The sequence below is a fragment of the Clarias gariepinus genome, chromosome 6, assembly GCF_024256425.1.
Source record: "Clarias gariepinus isolate MV-2021 ecotype Netherlands chromosome 6, CGAR_prim_01v2, whole genome shotgun sequence".
In the NCBI taxonomy this organism is placed as follows: domain Eukaryota; kingdom Metazoa; phylum Chordata; class Actinopteri; order Siluriformes; family Clariidae; genus Clarias; species Clarias gariepinus.
In genome coordinates, this window is record NC_071105.1 from 22,646,553 (window position 1) to 22,662,352 (window position 15,800).

A 15,800-nucleotide genomic window follows, 5' to 3' on the forward strand; every position below is an offset into this window, starting at 1 on the left:
TGAACACATCTGTTTGATTTTATTGGAGCTGCTAAGGTCGTCACTGCTCTGACGTCCAGGGTGATTAAACTGAGGTCTTTTTTTTTTTTAGGACATCATCACCTGCTGCCGATTATCTACAGTGCTCTATTAAACATAATTTAATAAATAAATAAATAATATGATGATTCATCACTCTTCATTATGTCTAATAAATTAACGGAAAATGTTTTTATCAGTAGAGTTTTGTTGGTGGCAGACAAAAAATATTAACATACATTTTCTTTTTAGTCTATAATTACCATCTGAACTAATTTTGTTCCTGTATAGCTTTTTTAGCAGACTTCAGATTCCTTCCTGGAAGACTGCTTACTTTTTTATAAGGGCAGTATATTTCATACCCAACATCTGTTTCTGAAATGCTCTTCAGATGGATATCATCAGGGAAACACTGTGCAGTTCATGTAGGCTGCGTCGGTTTCTGTCCTCAGCATCCTCATGACCGAGCGACTACTGACGAGCTGAACGCTCCAGCCTTTCTCATAGGCCTGTTAACAGATGATAGATAGACGTCATCTCCAATGCAGCGCTACCATTCTGTTTAGTGTTAGCCCTGACCTGTCTCTTATATCAAAGCGGAATCAATGACATGGAAACATGATAAACAGGAAGCTGTACACAGGCCCATCGTCTCTGTTTTTATACTGTGTGTAGAGGCAAGTGATAAAGTAAAGTAAGAGTTGCAGCAACTGTGTGCCATAAGTATGAACCATGTAGCGTTAGGATAAAGGAAATGATGGAAGGGAAAAAATATATGTATATATTCTTGCAGATGTTTAACAGCTTTTTATATTAATTCCCATGGGATTTAATTCTAGATGCGTTAAAATCTGCCTACAGATACACTACAGAGACGGCTCATTGCCTGTCATCAGTTCCCCGAGTGACTCTGAGTTTCTTCCAACATAGCCAAGGTTATGAGATTAGGAGATATTACGTCTGAGATTCAGGATACGATTTAGACAAGAGGCGCTCCAGCGTAGCCTCGGTGAGAGAGAGAGAGAGAGAGAGAGAGCAGGAGAGAGCAGGAGAGAGCGAGACGAAAAACCACTCAGTCAGAGATTCCCGTATTTCCTCACCGGCATCCCCTGAACCAGAGCTCTCCAGCACTACACTACACTGCACTACACTACCCATAAGTAGTGTGAGCACGAATCAAGCCCTCTCCTTAATTCTCCTGTTCCTTCTCCCCCCCGAGGGTATACGCCCCTTTCCTCGTGTCAGGAGGTTCCGCAAGTTATTGTCTTCCATAATTAACCGGTTATCAAACAAGAACATTTCATTAAGATACAATTACCAGCTAATTCTGCTGGGGGGCCACCTGCCATGTCGGGATTAAGAAGGCAACATGGTGCTCGTTCACGCCAGCAGCAGGCCCCCATTCGTTAGCTCTAATTCATCGAGACCTCTCTCTCTCTCTCTCTCTCTCTCTCTCTCTGTGACGGCTTCAATTGCTAATGAATCCGCTCACTTTGGAATAATTAGAAATCCTTAGGCGTGTTAATTTATTTAAGAGTCGCTGTCGTTAGAGCCACTCATTAGCTCGGGTTAAATTAATTTGAAACCCGAGCTGCCGGGAGCTCCTCGAGAGTTCATTATTACAAAAGCCATACAACCTCGTTCAATATTTAACTGTCAGCGACGACGCGGGGACTCAAACTTCGAGCCGGCGTTATCAATGCTTAAGACTAATAATCTCGTTAGCGCGGAGGTTTCCGCAGCGTTTGTTTGCTTGTTTTGCTTGGGTTTTAGGAAGCTACTGTATTACGCAGCAGATACAAGAAGTCATTAATTGGACGGCCATTAACTTAACCCCAGTAGTTGCTGCGCGCAACATTCGGCTTTCTGACTCTCTTCCATAATCAGATTAGACAGATGATTCTCTGTGTGTGTGTGTGTGAGGGAAAGAGAGAGGGGCGGGAGGGAAGGGGTTGGGGCAGGATTACTGAGAACACTAGCCAGTGTGTATAGTGAGGTTGAAGTTCAACGATGGCGTCTGTTTGGGGTGTGTTTAACATGTGCGTCCGCATCCCGTCGGCGCGCATCCTCGTGCATTTCCCTGCAGCACCGTGCACGGTATCAAAGCTCAATGGTAATTTTAGCCAGAGTATAGCAGTCAGAGTCAGGCCCAGCCATATGTAAATGTTTAAATCGTGTTGCTCTCCTTGTCGTTACTCGCACGCTGTAACAAGCTCCCTGGAGAGAAACAGCACCACTATTTTTCCTCATCAGTTTAAACGCCGTTGCCACGCTCATCATTTTAATGTTGTTTTTTCTCATCAATTAAACCACACCGCTGCCGGTGCCGCTGCCCTCCACGCAATGTAGCATTTATTTATTTATATGCTGAGCCTTTGTCCAGATTTCCTCTCATCAGCTAAAATCATGTTGTTGTCCTTCTCAATTTCACAGCAAAAAAAAAAAAACTCCCTTTTTTTTTCACGAACAGGGAAAATGATTGACATGCCATTACATTAGCCTACATTCCAATCTCGCCATTTCTCAGGCTTCATTCCTTTGCTATAGATTGCCTTCTCTGTTAAACCCTGCCGTCTTTTTTCTCTCTCCCTCTCTCTTTCTCTATTTCTCTCTCACTTTCTCTCTTTGTGCCGTTCCTTTGATGTGACACCCACTCTGATAGAACGATGTGCCTCCTTAATGGACTCTCCAGCCGAAATGCTGAAACTGATTTCCTTTTGCATTGTCTTCAACAGGGTTTTGGGGAAACCACTTTTGATGAAATTACACTCCTCTGATGGAGTTTCATACAATAATCTCAGACGAGGGAAGAGAAAATGGTTCATCTGGCCTTTTTTTTTTTTTCCTCCATGAGTGGGGTGAAAGATATTAAAGATGTATTTGACACAGTGGTTGACATGACATTGACCATGGCCTAAGCTCGGGTCAAATGGCTGAAGTCGTGCTGTGTGTGTTTGTGTATGAGTGTCTAAACACTGTTGTTCTCTCTCTCTCTCTCTCTCTCTCTCACATTCTCAGGGGTATAAGAGAAAAACAGAAGCGGCTAAGAAGGAGTACCTGAAGGCCCTGGCAGCGTACCGAGCCAGCCTGGTTTCCAAGGTAACGGCAAGAGGAGGGGGTCATGTCTTTGATATGTACGGGTCAGTGGTGATGGGGGGATGAGCTATATTATACATTAGATGGAGAAATTCAAGAGAATCCCCGGGGAGGGGCTGTCAGGGGAGTGTATATGTATATGTGTGTGTGTGTGTGTGTGTGTGTGCATGGATGCACCACCATGCAAAATTAGACCCCAAACAGTCTTCTTAGTGTGTGTGTGTGTGTGTGTGTGTTCATTCAGCATTAGCTTACATTTTAATGCAATCTTCCCCTTTCTGTAAGAATAATACACATTATACATTAAGGTTTTGAGAGAATTTATTATTTTTTTTCTTTAGCTCATCCATTAGATTTCATGCACTGATATATTACTTAATCTCATAATGGCAGGAGAATATACACAACCCATAGATCGATAGCTGATTTGGGAAAGCATTTCATCTCGGGATAGTTCGGACGGGATCTGTGTAATGGATCGTTTTATTGCATATTTTCATCTACATAATAAAACACACCATTTTCATACCCCTAATTTCACAGCCATTGTTTTGCTTTTCAAAAACGCAAATTGCATTTTCATGCTAAACACCTTCGCCCTGTCTCCCTCGGTGGATCTCTCTCTCCCTCTCTCTTTCTCTCCCTCTTTCTCTCCCTCTCTCTCTTTTTCTCCCTCTCTCTTATTTTTCTATACTCCTCTCTCTCTCTCTCTCTCTCTCTCTCTCTCTAAGCTCTTTGGCCCAAAACAAGAGGCTTGATTAAGCTATGAATGGTGTATTCATCAAGCCTCCTCCCTCAGCAGCTCCTATTAAACGCCTTTCTCGTCCTTCGTCTCACATAATTAAATATTTCGTCAAAATCTGTTTCTCGCAGACACTTTGATTGATGCATCAGTGAACTAGCAGGCACTGAAAAGAAAGAAAGTGGAAAAAATAGGGTGGGGAAGAAAAAAAAAAAAAAATGAAACATCCACTGCATTCCCAGCACATGGAGTCTTCAAGGCTCCAAACATATATTTATGTAGAGAAAATGACTGTTGTTCTTAAAGGATGTTATTTTTCATATATCTCTTCAGAGAACTTGTAGAGAGCGTACTTGAACTAAACTGAAAGAGAGAAGTGATTGTGCGCAGGCTGAAGAAGCTAGCTTTTATGCAGCTCGTGCAATGGCTATGCACCTGGCAGCATTTTCAACGTTAATACGTTATTGTGAGGGTTTTGTCTCGATAAATGTATGTTGGGTGATTATGAGGGCCAAGTGAAAGCAGCCATTTTAAAAGAGGCCCTCCTCCCTCTTCAGGCGTAATACAAATGTCAAATGCGATATTAGCATTTCTTCCAGACGCATCGGGCTAACTGTGAGAACTCCGATCGCAGCGTGGTCTTTCAGCTTGCTTGTAAATATGGGGGAAAAGAACGATCTAGGAATTCTGCGAGACAGTCGACCACAAAGCTTGTTTGGCAAATCTGTTTCGTGACATACGACGTGCTTAAGTGAATAAAACTAAACGTATCCTCTGTCCATAAATCCGTCCGTCTGAGGGTTCGTGTAAACCCGCGGGTTTTAAAGGGATGCCGTGGTGTAGCAATATTAAAGAATGGCTTCCTGGAGAACTTCCAAGTCCCGTTGTTTAATTTTAAGATGGATTTGTTTGGACGTTTCTAAAAGCAGGTGACTTCTATCAAACACACTGATACACATGCGCATATACAGTACATACACTCACACACACCGGCTCTCACATAGTTTCCCTGTTTTCGTTTCTCTGTGTTTTTCCCCCCTTTTTTTTTTTTGCCAATGCATCACTCCATTCCCCCAGTTAGTATTTTCATATCGATCACGCCTGTCGCTCTGTTCCACATATTTGAGAGCCGTGCTCATAGATCATGCCAGTTACCGTGACAGCTAATGAAAGTACCAGTTTTTCATCATAAAGTATAAACGCTGCCAATAAGCAAACAGTAAATGGCAGTTTTTTACATAACACACATTTGGTTATGATGCTGTGTAGTTCTTACAGCTCTTATTAGCTGAACAACAAATGGTCTCATCAGTGTCTTTTTATAGTGCGTGCATAAGACATCTTGTCTGTTCTTATATTAATGTGTTAATATGACCTAACAAAACTGCATGCATTTTACTCTGTCTGTTTTTTTTTGCACCGTGTGTTCTGTCTTAAACACATGGAATAATTAAGTGTATCTTTATCTAATTTGTGTTTCCCCTTTTTCTCTTAGACCTACAACGATCCAGTGGAGAATAAAAGTGCCCAGTCCAGCCAGCCTTCATCTCACATGATGCCCCCTAACCCCCCGCTGTACAGTGTGCCCCCTCAGCCTTCCTCTCCTTATCTGGGCCCGAGCCCCTTCCCTCTATCTGACCTACAGAGTTACGCGGCTGCCGGAGCGCCTCGGCACGCGCTGCCCCGCTCGGCCATGCTGCCCGCACTCAGTGCCTCCCCTCCGGCCTCTTTCCAAATCAGCCCCCCTCTCCACCAGCAGCTCTCCCTGCACCAGGGCTCGCTCCTCAACCAGCCAATCCGCATGCAGCAGGTCCAGTCGCAGCCAATCATCTCCCACCAGATGGGCCTCCAGTCCTCTCTCCACTCCCCGGGCCCAGGCCAGCAGGTTAGTTCGCAGAGAAATCCTTCATATTAACTTTTCAGAGCTCACACTGTAACCCTTGAGCATCACCTCGCACAAGCTGAAGTGAACAGAGCTCCAGATCTCCAGTGGTGTGTGATTACAGCGTGCTGTAATGAGGTGTGATGTTTTTGACTCGGGGCAGAGGCGTGCTCGGTTGCTGTGTTGTTTTGTGAGATGAAAGTGTGTACTGAGGTGTCATCTGAATCAGCAGAGACCTGCAACGTGTGAAACCGAATGAAACTGCCTGATTTTAGAAACTATCTCTCTGTGTGCTTAGCACATTTCTGCAAAGCCGTTAAAAGGGGAAAAAAAAATCATTTAAGGCCCAGGCAGGAGGTTACAGTTCAAACTGTAGCTGCGTTTTCTTCCCTCTTGTGTTTCTAAATTGCTCATTCATCAGAATTTGATGAAAAAAAAATAATGCATTTTGGAAGTCTTTTAGAGGGAAGAGTTAATGAGGATGTCTCTCGCTATCTTTCTTCACAGGGCTTCTCTCACTTACAGTCAGAATATCAGAAGACTGTTGGAGGCTCTCAGTCTCCTGGAGCTCCGAACCCAGTGGGACAGAACCCTGACTGGGACAGTGAGTACTGCAATCGGGAGTGTGGAGGAAACCACTGCAGGTGTGTATTTGTGTGTTTGTTTGTGTGATCCTTAAAGTGACGCCAAAGCTCCGATATCGGATTCTGAACGCAATACGTTGACACCCGTGTCAAAGTATTGAGCCTATAGTCGAGGAGTGATTTGCCGAATTTGACACCTTTCTGCAACAACCTGACTTGCTTTTTTATTCTGTGTTGGTTAAAATAGCCTGTTTTTGTGTTAACACTCCGGTTGTGCGTAATAAACTCTTTAGCTCTGATGGTGCTGATAAGGTTATTTATTCGAATATAATATAATATGGATCGTAGTTTAAATGATGTAGACAAAATGATGTGAATTAACAATCATGAAAAGACCGTCACATCCTTATGTGGATATTCCCCAAAAAGTGAGAAGCACACAGCTGTGTAACGTGATAAGACCTCCTTATGATAAAGTAAAGTTATAAATAATGACACGTTAAAATAACAATGTAACACTATACAAACTCATATTAAACTGCGCGTCATGTGTGCTGGAACTGGACCGACAAGTGAACTCAAATCAGCACTATGCTGATTCAGCACATTACCTGATATATTTGAATATGAATATATTTGGTACACCTGTGTGTTCATGCTATAGAGCAGCAATCTCCTCAAATCGTCTGTTCTTTTTCTGTTCTGTGCTCCGCGGGCCGTATGCGAACTGTGCCTGAGAAACCGAGGGCCTGAGAAAGGCCAGACTCATATGAAAGTCTAAAACCAGAAGAGCCACGTTTATCCCTTCACATCTGGAGTAGTTTGGAGAGACTTTGAGATAGATGACAAGATTTGAAATGGATGATCATATTTTTTTTCTTTGTGTACAAACTGTAATTTGTCCTAACAAATGTTGGTTTGTTTGTTTATTATTTTTCAGTGGCAGCATGATAGGCAGGGACAAGCCACTCTACCTCACTTGAAGTGATTGGAGAAGAAGCAAAAAGACGATGTGTGACAAAAAAAAAAGTGATAAAACAACACCAGGGAGTACCCTACACCTCTCCACCCTTCCCCCCCCCCCCCCCCTGTCACCTTCTGTTTTTACTCAGTGTCATTTTCATTCGTTTTTAGAAGGATGTGTACGCGTGTTCTGAAGACTACTAGTGATCCTCTCATTTTTTTTTTTTTTTTTTGCCAAGCACTTAAAACGTACAAGGCCTCCCACTAGAGACCTTCCAGAGCACTCTTACTTTCTGAATTAAAAAAAAAAAAAGCAACAAAAAAAAAAAAAAACATAGATATATTAAAGGAAAAACTAAACAAACTACCATAAAACTGGCCCTCAGGGCAAACGAGCTTTAATTAAAACAGAGGAAAACTTTCCTCTCCTTGATTACTTTCTCATGCCCTCGTTTTGTTCTTTTTATTTATTTCTTGCTTGCTCCATTTTTTTTTTTTTTTTTTTGCCAAGAACAGGTCTTGTACTGTAGAGAAATACTCTTATGATGAAGTCATTAAAGACCAACATCTTACTGTAGGTCCATCTGATGCTCTGAGAATTTTGAAAAGATATTAGTAAGGTCAGAAAAGGTTAAAAAAAAAATGAAACAGCTGAATAGATAAATACATTTAACAACTTTCTTTTGTAATTTTAAAGACCTTAATAGGTCTTTAATAATCTGTCACAGTGTGATTGTAAATATCACTTTTTTTGGGATCAAATTGGAAAAAAAAATGAAGTCCAGATATTTTTTTCTTCTTTAATATGACTTATAGTTCATTAATTTGTATTTTAAATGGTATCCTGTGAGCGTGTGCTGGTATATAAGCAACTGAGTGCCAGTATGCCTGTGTGGGTGTGTGCGTGTGGGTGAGTGCGTGTGTGTGTGTTGCAAAATTGATCAGCCTGTGCAGATATTAGAGGAGTGTTTCACACAAACACAATCTTGCATTAAATCTGTGCTCACTGGTGGATTGTCAAATAAAGATCGATGGTTCTAAAACCATTACAAACTTCATGACCTGCATCTCCATTTGGGATCCGCGAACGGCGGCGCCGACCGTGTAAATTAGCAGAAAACCCCGACTCAAGCCCCGGTTTGTAACCTTTTTCCCCCCGAACAGGCTTGTTCGAAGAACCAAAACTCGTTCGGGATTTGATTGGCTTCGTTTGTTATCTCAGGTTGTACGTTTCAGACCCATGAAAACGGGGACGGGTTTTCACAGGAACTCGACCCCCAGTATTAAAACAAAGGCCTTCTTTTAAAGGCGATTAGAGTCATTCTTTTTGCCTGGTCTGACTTGATGAATCCAAACCAGTGCAACTTTTAGAGGTGAATGAAACCGTGCTCGATGTGAGATATTTCAGCACATGTTTAAAAACCACAGTGGGTCTATAGTTTTCTAGTAGCTTTGCTAGGTGTTATATTGTGTTGATCTCATCCTTAAGTTTTGTGGGGAAAAAAAATACATTTGATCATTTAGTCAAGCTTTTTTTTTCCTTTCTTTCTTTCACTGTAGCATAATATTTTAGTTTGGTTAAAAATAAGACATTTTTAAGACATTTAATTTGTGTACAAACCTGCCAATTGTAGTTATTTTATTTGTAAAGCCAGTAATTATAATTATTTTAAATTGTTACCAACTTTTTTTTCTTTTGCAAGTTGCCCATCAGTTATTTAATTGTTTAACAGGTTTCCTATCTATTTATGAACAAAATGAGATCATTTTTGCATATAACTACATTATTTTGTTTGTCCGTTTTGTTTTATTTTGCTTTTTGGTTTGATGAAGATTGCTTTTTGTTTGTTTGTTTGTTTGTTTGTTTTTTTACTTTTTGATACTGGCATCTTCTTTCCTTGCAGCCAGGCAATTTTGTGTCACTATACCTTTTTGGTTTCATTTGTCCGTAATAAAAAAAAATGTTAAAGGTGAAATAAATGGTCTTTCTTTGTTTCTTTTTTTTGCATGTCATTACACAAACATTTAATACATACACAATTTTTAACTTTGTTCTGTACAAGACAAACGTGAATGCTTGTTTATTCGCAGCTCACATAAACCCGAGTTAGCCTTAATATAAATACAAATCATTTTTCAAGAGAGTATTGGTGGAATTCTGATCACGTGATATGAATACTGAATTTCAAAATTCATTACAGCATTGATGGTCTGATTAAAGTACATACATTACTGCTGTATAGAGATGCAGAATGTTGATATTCTATAAGTAGCTGTGCTTTTTCTATCCGACGTACTGCGAAATTAAAGCTATACTACAGGATTGCTGAGCACCCCACTTCCCCAAACACCGTTATATGTTTTATTCATACTGCACCATGCACCTCTGCTAGTATTGAATTGGCAAATAGATCATTATTGAGCAATTGGAAACCTGAAGCACCATTCCATGCTATGACACACATTATGTGGAAATCGCAGTCATACATTCTTAATGAAACACAAGATAATGGGGGGGGGGTACTAGAAGGCAGAAATACTCAGTGCGGTCTCTAGCCGTTATGTTTGTGCCTTCTCTCACATCCACTCGCACATACTGTATGTTTCTATAGCTGTTCTATGTACGCTGCATATTGACACAATAGATTTAATAATATTTTCTTTGGGTGGAAATTTATGCTTTCAGGCTTTTTGTGCGCATTTGTGTGTTTGTGTGTGTATGATTGGTAGATGTCATGAAAGACCTCTAGCTTATCTTTAATGTATACCTATAAATACGCCCACGTTTTACTGCGCTTGTGTAATGCGAATTTCTTTAATAGCGAACTCTGCTGCATGGTGTTTTTACTCACACACTAAGCATTAGGGGAAAAAAAACATAAGCATAACCATTAAAAAAGTGTAAAAGTAAGAATAAGTCAGCAGATGGACATGTGAACAAAGGATCAAAGCAAAAAGGCAGTTCGTTATTCGTTACATAGGAACTTTCCACTTGCAGGAGCTTCACATTGTGGTACATCAGGCACTTAACACTTTCTTTGACAGGAGATGGCTGCATATTTTTTGCTCTCCTGTCTGGCCTTTTATTTTTTTTTTGCTTTTTGACGTGGTCATGTAACCCATGGGCTATAGTTTTCACATATATACATATGCAGCCACATACAGTATGTAACTCATCTCCTAGTCTTTACCAGAGCAAATCTGTGTTTCAGGTGAAGTCCTAATCGTGTGCTTTTTTTTTTTCTTCTCTTCTCTTTAACAATAGCCCAGTCAGGAAGATAGACGGAGTGAGAGAGAGAGAGAGAGAGAGAAAGAGAGAGAGCGCAAGCAGGCCCAGGAAACGTGGGCGGATTTGACAAGAAAAGAGTTTCAGTTTCTTCCTTTTATAAGATGTTTCCTTTTCTGTTTTTTTTTCTTAGATTCAGCAAAATGAAGAAAAAAAAATAGTTTCAAAAGAAAGAATTTGCAACCTGCATGATAACTGTGGTAACTGTAGCTAAGCGGTGTCAGTGTATCTTGGTTCTGAGAATTTTGCAGAAATGTTTGGAGCTTAAATCTCTTTTTTTCCCTTTTTCATCATTATAATGCTGTAACTATTGTGCACACACGATAAATATAAAACTAATACAGAAATTAAGTCTGGAGGAACAAATTTTGCAATGTTGTAATTAAATGAAGACTGTAATTATAACAATGGCACAATTTTTTAAAGCATATATATACAGTATGTGTGTGTACTGTATATATGTGTGCGTGGGTGTGTACAGTAGTTTTATATATATATATATATATATATATATATATATATATATACACACAATATAACAATATAAATAAAATAAAAAAATACAATAAAAAATATGTATAATTTAAAAAGTAGTTGCGAAAAATTTAAAACCCTGCAAGCTGACAGTAAATGATAAATACTCCTCAGGAGAAAGCCCATTTCAATAACAAAGCTTCACAGAAGATGGAGAATCACCTTATGCACCACCTGGATTTGTTAAGCACACAGTAACTGGGACACAGTGGGTGTCTAGATTGTGTAGATAAAGTTATAACACACAGCACTATGCTGGCAGGAAGTTTGTGTTTGAGCGAACAAAAGCTTTTTAGTTCATTAACCTTTTTTTTATATGCCGCTGCTAGCTTTCGACAGCCCACATTACCCTGACAAACCATACGAGTGGCCATGTTGGAACTGAAATAACAGTCATGTTCCTTGGGCCTCAACTGATTTCTCTTAACTCATATCAGAAGTATGAGTCAAAGCCGTGAAACTACAGAGCTAAGTTTGGTTCTCACAGTTACAGAAATAGAAGCTGTTCAGCTAGTGCTAATCATGAAGAAATACAGACATCAAATAATAATAACAAGAATGCTACAATCATACCTGTAAGATATGCATTTTATATGTTTATATGTATATTTAAAGCAGCACATATAAAAAAAAACTTGCTAGTTGAAAAAAAAAATACATAAGGCAACAAAGGAAAAAAACAAGATGAAGCGTTGCAGCCCAATAATTACTTGTTTATAACATATTCAAGATTGAGGCAGCTACACAAGGAAATTTTCATCTGTTTTGAAAGTATTTGTTTATTCATTTACATCTTTGCAGTTTCTTTCATACTATTGTATTGTTTGTATAGCTCACATCGTGAGTGTTTCATTCCATATTCAGTGTGGTGGTGTACAGAGGCCAAATGCAAAAAAAAAAAAAAAAAACACCATTGTTTTAAAATTTATAGACCTGACTGTGTATTGTTTACTGATTTTTAAAAATATATATTACATCCTACTTGTGAGTTATAGTGGTGTTAAATTAGCTAATACACCAACCCTTGGATTTTGGATTGTTGAAATGTTACACAGAATCACATGGTGTTTTATGGTTAAGTACCCTTGAACAAGGCACACACCCATACACACACAAAATCCCACAATAAGGCACATCTGTGTTCTTCTGCATGATGCTTTTGTCAGGAATCCGATCAGAAATTGAAGATGAAAGCCCTGCAATTTGTGTGTGCCTTTAATTTACTTAATCAGGTTTGTTCGGAGTCTCCGCATGACCCTGTGGCGGTGATGCTCAAATGAAAAATAACACAAATGAGAATGCCTGTGACAAATGATTCGATTGCGAAATTAATAATAACAACTCAATAAAAGAGCACACAGAGAGGAAGATTTTTTTTTTCTCCAAAAAGTCTTAAATGGAGCAGGTCTTTGTTACTGGTGTGAGTGTGCGTCAGATTTATGCAGTTTAAACTACAGCTTTGTACATTATATAATTATATATCAGTTATATATATATATATATATATATATATATATATATAACTGTATATATGTTCCATGTTCCGGAAGCGTGACTGTACATCAAAGCACTCGTATATCAAAGCGAATTTTCCCATTATAAATAATGGAATTTCGATGATTTGTTCAACAAACCAAAAAGATTTATATAAAAATTATTAATACAAAATATAAAGTAGAATTAACCTGCACTTTACCTCAAAAGGTGGCTGAAGTAAGAAGAGAGAGGAGAGGGGCTATTGGGTAGGACTACTTTTACACACACGTGCACATACAGAGACAAACACACACGCACACCAACGGAAACACTGCTCCAATGACAACCTCTCCGATGCCTCCTTTTGAAGATTTCATGGAAATGTGACAACACATTGTCGTTATACAGATTTATCTCCCGCACTGCTACAGGCTTTGTTACCTTTATCTTCCCGGAGGCCACTGTTGCAGGACAGTTTCTTGAACACAAAATAAAAAAATGCTTTACGCGCTCACACACGTTGTCACAACGTTTTAGTAAACAGTTAATATGCGCACGGATGTTGATTATACGAGTGACCCAAGCACACTGAGACCGAGCATGGGAGATGATTATCCATAATTCCACAGCTCAAAAGAGGGAAGAACCATTGAGAATATATATATATATATATATATATATATATATTAGGAGAAATATCTTCGTCTCCTGTATCAGCTGTGTAAGTAAAGTGCACTTGAGATTGTAGGAAGTGAAACCAGTCGATATAGTTGTATTTGGAGAGAATGGTGTACTCGATACAGCCATAAAAAATTATCAAAGGGGATAAAATACACAAAAATATCTGCATCTGAACTATTATATACTTGCACACCCACACTTATGCAGTTACATTCATACTGAAGGTGGGGAGGTGTGGGAAAAGTAACACTAGACTAAGACTTTCACTGGAAATGTAAAGTATTTTAGTGAACATTAACATAATCTATTTTGGCCAGGAATCTCTAGCAAAACATATATGGCTAAACTCTAAAGATTCCCAGGTTAAAGAAATTAAAATAATACATAATTATAATTACATGCTGCAGTCTTTGAGGACTTTACAGTATGTGACCACCTTTTAGGGGTATCTCTGATGAGCTGAATCTCAGAGCTATTAAATGTGCAGCCGAGTGGTGAAGTTCTGCCACAGCATGATGTTTCTCATATGATGAAGTTGAGATCCTGAGACCCTCCGTTCACACACTAGAGCTCTATAAAGTCACTTGAGGTAGAGCCGACTCAGGATGGATATCTGCCTTATGACATATGAGATGCACAATGGACAATGCCATCAGATCTATGTATTACATTCGTTTGACCCATGTTTAAACATAGACCTTTCCTGTCCAAAGTAGACATTACAATATGCAGTGGACCTTGGTAAACAAAAAACTATTTCCCCAAACTTGAACTTCGGCACATTGAATAAAAATTTGCATGTGTTCTATTACACTATATGCACAAAAGATTGGAAACACCTGATCATCACACCCATGTGTTCTATTTGAAGAACCAGTTGCACATTTATTTTCCCTGTCCTGTTAGACTAGCTTCCACTCTTCTGAGATGGCTTTCCACTAGATTTTCGAACATGGCTTTGGGGATTGGCTCATTCAGCCACAAGAACATAAGTGAGGTCAAGTCATGATATTGGATGAAGAAGGCACTTAAAGTCATGGAGCTTGTTTTGTTGATGGAACAAGTTTGGGTCTGTTAAGTCCAGTGAAGAATGGCACTGTGGCTTTCCACCTCAGCTGTGCGTGCGTGGAGTTTGCATGTTCTCCCTGTGCGTAATGGGTTTCCTCCTACAGACATGCAGAGTAGGCGAATTGGCATTTTCAAATTAATTGTGTGTCCTGTGATGGATTGGGTGTACCCCCACCTCATAGCCTGAGTCCCCTGGGATAGGCTCCTGTGAACTTGTGTAGGATAAGTGGTATAGAGAATAAGTGAGTGAGAGAGAGCTTCAGTGAAGGAAAAACATAATGCAATGAGACCCTATACATTTGTGGTAACTGGGAAGGAACCAGATATAGGTGTAATGATCAGGAGTTCATGCAGTTCTGGCTATATAGTATTTTTTTTTTTACTATTGCAACCTACATATATAAGAACATAAATAACTTGTGCTTCAATATTTTCCAATGCACCGATTAATCTTATTGCAGTAAGAGGCCCAAATACACATTCAGAACAAATTTAAGGCTGCATCTTAAAACATCTAAAGTGCATTAATACATCTAAATAGTAATGATGCCAATGCTGTATTGAAACATACCACATTTAGTATAGTAATACGAAATGGGACATGGCCCAAGTAGGATATAATTATCTGCCACCTTTTCTCAATATTACACAAACATTATGAGAATATAAACTTTATTGTGCACATCAATCTTACTGCAACAGCTCCCGAGTCCCAGGTGAAAACGCCAAATCCTCTCAGCTGCTATTTTGCTTATAATCTCACAGCATGTTTCTACTGGATGTCGGCTCACATCGAGCCTCATGCATGCTCTCGCACTCAACAATGCAAGCTAAGTCAGTATCTTCAGATGCAATATCTAATCTAATATCTCATATCAAAATATCTAATTATAATTAATTTTTGCATTATTCTCTCCAGTCTGGCAGTGGTTGACTATTAAATGTAAATCAGATAACTTTAATCTATTATTCAGTGTCTTTCCTATCAAATTCCAAACCAAACTAGAACAAATAAACACCGTAGCTGTTCATCATGAAACTCCTATGCGGTTTGTTTCACCTCGAACATGCTGCCTCCTTCTTTCCTCTGATTGGCTGCTGCTCTTTCCTGTCACAGACTTCTTTAATGGCTGAAGTTGGGATGTGATGACGTTTGGTGTACTGTACCTGCAGGTATCTGCACGTGATCTGTGCATTTAAATTTTCCACCAATTCTGACACTCCACTGTGAATTACTATTACAGGATTTGTCAGGGTGATTCACAACAGCCCACGAACATTTTAGGCAAAACAAGCAGTGTGATTCCAAAAAGTGAAAAATAAATACAAAGCAGAAAAATATAGATATAGAATATAAAAATAAAAAGTTATGCACTGTATAGCAAAAGAGCAATAAATTGCAGTTAGTTTAAACCATCATTTGATTTTGATTTCATACTTTAATACTAAACAGGTTCTTTCAATTATATA

General features: G+C 39.2%; 1 protein-coding gene across 6 annotated transcripts in view; it reads left to right on the top strand.

Moving 5' to 3' along the window:
- The window catches only part of tox2 (TOX high mobility group box family member 2), a 104,108-nt gene extending 96,490 nt beyond the window's left edge, over window positions 1-7,618 (top strand). For all 6 annotated transcript variants that reach the window (XM_053498420.1, XM_053498421.1, XM_053498422.1 and 3 more), the window contains 4 exons: window positions 3,037-3,117; window positions 5,352-5,741; window positions 6,246-6,382; window positions 7,263-7,618. In XM_053498420.1, the coding sequence (XP_053354395.1) occupies window positions 3,037-3,117; window positions 5,352-5,741; window positions 6,246-6,382; window positions 7,263-7,305 (651 nt within the window). In that variant the 3' untranslated portion in view covers window positions 7,306-7,618. The remainder of the gene's footprint in view (window positions 1-3,036; window positions 3,118-5,351; window positions 5,742-6,245; window positions 6,383-7,262) is intronic.
- The last annotated feature ends 8,182 nt before the right edge of the window (window positions 7,619-15,800 follow it).